This window comes from Nicotiana sylvestris, chromosome 7, assembly GCF_000393655.2.
Source record: "Nicotiana sylvestris chromosome 7, ASM39365v2, whole genome shotgun sequence".
In the NCBI taxonomy this organism is placed as follows: domain Eukaryota; kingdom Viridiplantae; phylum Streptophyta; class Magnoliopsida; order Solanales; family Solanaceae; genus Nicotiana; species Nicotiana sylvestris.
The window spans coordinates 114,394,329-114,400,506 of NC_091063.1; the positions used below are offsets into that span (position 1 = coordinate 114,394,329).

The 6,178-nt window shown below is 36.1% G+C and overlaps 1 protein-coding gene across 1 annotated transcript; it reads right to left on the bottom strand.

Annotated features, from left to right (window-relative positions):
* Window positions 1-5,356: 5,356 nt before the first annotated feature.
* Window positions 5,357-5,952, bottom strand: LOC138873644 (uncharacterized). Its single transcript, XM_070152120.1, has 2 exons — window positions 5,696-5,952; window positions 5,357-5,603 (listed from the first exon to the last, which is right to left on the bottom strand). The coding sequence occupies exons 1-2, from the start codon at window positions 5,950-5,952 to the stop codon at window positions 5,357-5,359; spliced, it is 504 nt and encodes a 167-aa protein (XP_070008221.1).
* Window positions 5,953-6,178: the final 226 nt, after the last annotated feature.

Here is a 6,178-nt window from a genome sequence, read left to right on the forward strand (position 1 = left end):
ATTATACAGCTCTGGCAAACCAAAATTAGGCTAATAATAATTTAAGTGAAGTGGCCAACAGACAGTTGTTGACGTTAGAACAAATAAACGACCACCTAATTAGAAGTTATATTCAGTTAACATGAATAAGGTTTCTCATGCTAGATAACTTGATAAGTACAATATTCCATTATTGCAAAAATCCACTTTAATCTCTCTCTATATATACACACAATATTAAAAGTACGAAAACTCTTAGTGAAATGTTGTTAACTTTTTTTACCCTTTTAAAATAGAATTCACACTAGACAAAATAGTCATTTGATTATTCTTCTACCTAATATTTAGAAATTTGAAATTAAATAAGATTTATTACAATTAGAGAAAATACATAAAATGCCCATCAAACTTGTTCGGAAAAATCATTTACACACCTTAACTTTATGGACGACCTATGTCCCCCCTATTCTTGTTTGGGGTGAATTTAATATCTCATTGGTAACACATAGTCAGTCTTGTGGTGGGATGTATAGTACACACGTCACGTGTCAAAAGCTTCTTTATTTTTTCCCCACTTATTTCGTTACCTATTTTTGAACTCTTTTTTTTCTGTGTCATCTTCATTACCACCTACACCACCATGGAAGATCCAACACTTTCAGCTTTAAAAAGTAGGGGAAAATTCCTCGTCGAAAAAATGAAGCCGGCAAATCCCAAACTTTTCAGTCAGTTAAAATCCCGCAAACTTCGGCAAAATTTATGTCCAAACAGGCCAGATTATATTATTTATTCAATTTTTTTCAACGAAATACTACAAGAAATAAATCAGAAAGACATGATTTTTTTATAGCTAGTACAACTATTCTGGTAAAGAAAAAGTAGAAGAAAAAAAGTAGAGGGATGGAGGCAGATACAATGGCGGAAGTAATATCTTGGATGGGAAAGGGGAAATGGTGACAGGAAGAAGAAAAGGTACAGAGAGAAAACAAAAAGAGAAGAAAAATAAGAAAAGAAGAAGCAAAAGAAAAAGGGACGCACACGGTAAAAATATATGTCTATTTTTAATCCTTTCCCTCTTACACGCGAGTTTGGGAGAGTGAAACTACTGCCTTTGCCACGTCACCATTTATGGTGATATTAATTTCACCTCAAATAAAAATAAGGGGGACATAGGTTGCCCGTAAAGTTAAGGTGTGTAAATGATTTTTCTGGACAAGTTTGATGGGTAACTTATGTATTTTCTCTTTAAATTAAGCAAGAGGTCCTTATATTTAGGATTTTATAATTATTAAAGTTTTATTTCATATGCATTTTAAAATTAAAGTATAATTAAATAATACCAAATATTTATATGTTTGACCTTATGAATTTTATACAATTGAATTTTTCTAGCTCAAAAGAAATTGTATAATCATGTTAAACTTTAGGTGAATAATTATGATGTAAACAAATCAATAATTAACCTATAAATGCTATGAGTATTCTATGTGAGATTGGTGCATTGGCTATTAATTTTATTCTTCGACCAATAATTAACTTAGATATAAATATTAATATAGACTTTAAAACTTAATTAGAAAAAATAATTATAAAAATATTTAATAATAGCATGAGAAGAGAGAGAAAAGTGATTGACAAAAATCATTTACTAACGCTACGACAAACATAAAGTGCAAAAGTTTAATTTTTTTAATCATTTGACAAAAGAATTTTTGCGGATAAATATATAGTTATAATTAAATATTTATTTTATGTCTATGAGTTAATATTAATAATTTAAATCCTCAAAAATTAAATTATTTTTATTAGTGATTAAAAAAGATAGTTAAGTATTTGAATTGACCTTTTCTTTTCCCGTATTTTGAATTAACTAATTAGAAAGATGATCTAATTTTATTCCTTTCTAAATTTATCATATAGGTAACATTAGCGATAAGAGAAATCTTAATATAAAATAAAATCAATTGTAGTATTAAGAATTAAATTGGTTAAATACAAACTTTAAGAAATAAGGATGAATTTGTAGAAGCCAAAATGTATTCATAAAGAGATGCAGGTGAGATAGACTTTAACATATTCGTAAATTATATTAAAGATATGTGTAATTACAAAATAATGTACAACTAATTTAACTAAATTCATCATCCATGTATATTCAGAAGATATTTAATAATTACTATGAGAAAAGCTATTTTTATCATTTAAAAAAAATATTAAATTTTATTTAACGTCAATGTATATATTTTTAATTGATAGACACTACACACAGAGTCCGAAACCAAAATGTGGTTCTTTTGGACTCGAAGAACCAAAATGTGTGGGGAAAAAAAAATGGTGACCAAAATATATATAAAGCGTTAGCAAAAGGCGTTATACCTTAACGGCCATTTGCCCAATTAAGTATAATGCACTAACAAAATGCGTTATACTGGCGCTATAGTATAACGCATTTTGTTAAGGCGCTATACTAACATTTCATAAACAAACAAACAGCGAATCCCCATGGCAAAGAGCAAAGAGCCCTTTGTGAAAGGAGAGATAAGACATGTCAAGAATCCCCAAGGTAGTAGGTACAAGATTATATCACTATTTTGGTAAAAGTTTCAGAAAAAGGACCATGAGAAATAGTGAATGAGCTATTGGAGTTGAGGTGATGAGATCATAAAGTTAAAATTAACATAGCAAAGAGAAGTATTCTCTCACACAAACACACATAGCACCCTTATACGCTCGTCACTTCATATATGTGTCGCTTTTCACACATACCAATTAGCCAAATAAAGTCACATCCTAAGGGGTATTCTTTCACACAAGATTAAACAAGATACTTACCTCAAACCGACTAAATAAATACTCGATAAATGCCTTCCCCTTAGAAATCGCATCCAACAAGCTCGAATCTAGCAAAAATTATCTCAAAAACGTCAAACAAAAGCCATAAGAATCAATTCCAAAACTTTATTCAATTTCTAAAGAGACAAAAGTCAACCCAGGCCCACACGGTAAAAACTCGATTTAAGGGGTAGATCCAAACTATCCATAACTGTATGAGTCAAAATATGTGATTAGATTCCAAAACAAAGTCCAAATAGCCATTCAAATCCAAAAAATCCTTTATCTTAAGTTATAGGCTAAAATCCCAATTTTCCCTCCAAAATCCCATGATTAAAGTGCATAAATCCATGGGAATTCAAAATAAATAGTCAACTCCAAAGAGAAGTACTTATCCACAAAGTAGTGATGAAAACCTCTCCAAACATCACCTTTAGTGATGAAAATCTTTCCAAGCACTCGCGATCGCGGAGAACAAATCCTCCCAGTCCATAAAACCTCTTACGGGATCGCATGATAGCAGTCGCGAACACGATGACTAGCCTTCCTTAGCTTACGCGATCGCATTCCATGCCACGCAAACACGAAGAACATCGCGTGTCTCAGCTTAGTCTCCCCTTCCTTATACACGAACGCAGTCTTACGCACGTGTTCGCGATGGACAAACTCCTCAACCATCATGATCGCGTCCCTGACTTCATGAATGCGAAGAATAAAACTCCATCAGTCCCTAAGGACTCTACGCGATCATGGGAGAATCTTCACGAACGCATAGAAGGAAACCAGAACAGAAAAACAAGCAGTCTCAATTCAAGAATGAATGGTCCGAACTCAATCCGATACATACCCCTGGGCCCGATGCCCCGTGCGAACATACCAACAAGTCCTAAAACATGATACGAATCCGCTCGAAGCCTCAAATCACATAAAATAACACTAAAAACACGAATCGTACATTAATTCAAGCCCAATGAACTTATGAACTTCTAACTTCTAAAACTAATGTCGAAACATACCAAACCAACTCCAATTGATCTCAAATTTTGCACACAAGTCATAATTTACATAACGGGCCTATTCCATCTTTAGAAACCAAAATCCGGACCTGATATGAATAAAGTCAACTCCCGGTCAAACTTCTCAACCTTCCAAACCTTCAACTTTCTAACTTTTGACAATTTAAGCCAAAACGACCTACAGACCTCCAAATCAATATCCACACACACTCATAAGTCCAAAATCACCATATGGAGCTATCGAAATCGTCAAAACCCCATTATGGAGTTGTCTACAAAAAAGTCAAACTCTGGTCAACCCTTTCAACTTAAGCTTCTTGTTCTATTTCACTTCGCAACTCACCCGAAACCAAAACCAACCACCCCGGCAAGTCATATAACTACAATATAACATAGAGGAGGCAATAAATAGGGGAACGTGACTAAAATATTTAAAACAACCAACCGGGTCGTTACATCCTCCCCCTCTTAAAGTGAATGTTCATCCTTGAATGAGTATGGAGACATACCTGAAGTGGTGAAAAGAAGAGGATTACGACTATGCATTTCATGCTTGATCTCCCAAGTCGCCTCCTCGACTGGTTGACTTCTCGACTGAACGTTTACTAAAACAATGCTCTTTGACCTCAAATTTTGGACCTACCTATCCAAGATGGACACCGGCTCCTCAACATAAGACATTGTCCAATTGGATTGAGCTGAAATCTAATACATGGGACAGATCACTGTGATACTTCTAGAGCATAGAAACATAGAACACCAGATGAACTGCAGATAGACTAGGTGGCAATGCAAGCTTGTAGGCCACCTCACCAATCCTCTCAAGAATCTCAAAAGGTTCGATATACCTAGGGCTCAACTTGCCCTTCTTCCCGAACCTCATAACACCTTTCATGGGCGAAACTCAAAGCAAGACCCTCTCTCCAACCATGAATGCAACATCACGAACCTTCCGATCTCTATAACTCTTCTGTCTAGATTGGGTTGTGTGAAGCCGATCCTAGATCAACTTGACCTTCTCCAAGGCATCTCAAACTAATTCCGTGCCTAGTAACTTCACCTCTCTCGGATCAAACCAACCAACTAGGATTGACACCGGCTCCTATATAGGGCCTCATAAGGAGCAGTCTGAATACTTGATTGGTAGTTGTTATTGTAGGAAAACTCCTTAAGTGGCAAGAACTGATCCCAAGAACCCCCAAACTCCATAACACAGGCACGAAGCATATCCTCCAATATCTGAATGGTGTGCTTGGACTTTCCATTCATCTGGAGGTGGAATGTTGTATTCAACTAAACCCGTGTGCCTAACTCGCATTGTACAGCTATCCAGAAGCGTATTGTAAACTGCATGTCTGAAGTTGGACAATCTCGCTGATATAAATATGAGCCAGTTGCTCTGAAGAATAGGTAGTCACCACCAAAATGAAATGAGGCAATTTGGTCAACCAATCTATAATCACCCATACAACATCAAATTTCTTCTGAGACCGTGGGAGCCTAACAATGAAGTCCATGGTAACTTGCTCTCATTTCAACTCAGGAATCTCCAGTCGTTGAGGCAAACCTCTTGGTCTCTGGTGCTCATACTTCACCTGCTGAAAATTTAGGCACTGAACTACATACTCCACTATATCCTTCTTCATTCTCCTCCACCAATAGTGTTGCATAAAATCCTGATACATCTTAGCGGCACCCGGATGAATGCAGTACCGCCTTCTAAAGAATAAACTCACGTAACCCATCCATATTGGATACACATAATCGTCCTTGCATCTGCAACACACCGTAATCTTTGATAGAAACCTCCTTGGCATCGCCGTGTTGTACTGTGTCCTTAAGCACAAGCAAATTGGGGGTCGTCATACCGATGCTCTCTTATGAAATCATATATAAAGGACCGAGAAACCACGCAAGCTAGAACCCGACTGGGTTCCAAGACATCTAATCTAACAAACTGGTTGGACAAGACCTGAACATCCCATGCTAATGGCCTCTTCGCTGCCAGTAGATATGCTAAACTGCCCAAGCTCTCCATCTTTCGACTCAAGGCATCGGCCACCACATTAGCCTTCCCGGGATGATATAGAATGGTGATATCATAGTCCTTAAGCAACTCTACCATATCCGCGACCACAAGTTAAGATCCTTCATTTTGAACAGATGTTGTAGACTCTAATGGTCAGTATAGACCTCACAGGGGATATCGTACAAATAGTGTCGTCAGATCTTCAAGGTATGAGCAATAGCTTCTAATTCCAACTCATGGACAAAATAATTCTTCTTAAAAACCTTCAGTTGTCTAGATACGTAGGCAATCAGCCTACCATCTTGCATCAACATAGTGCTAA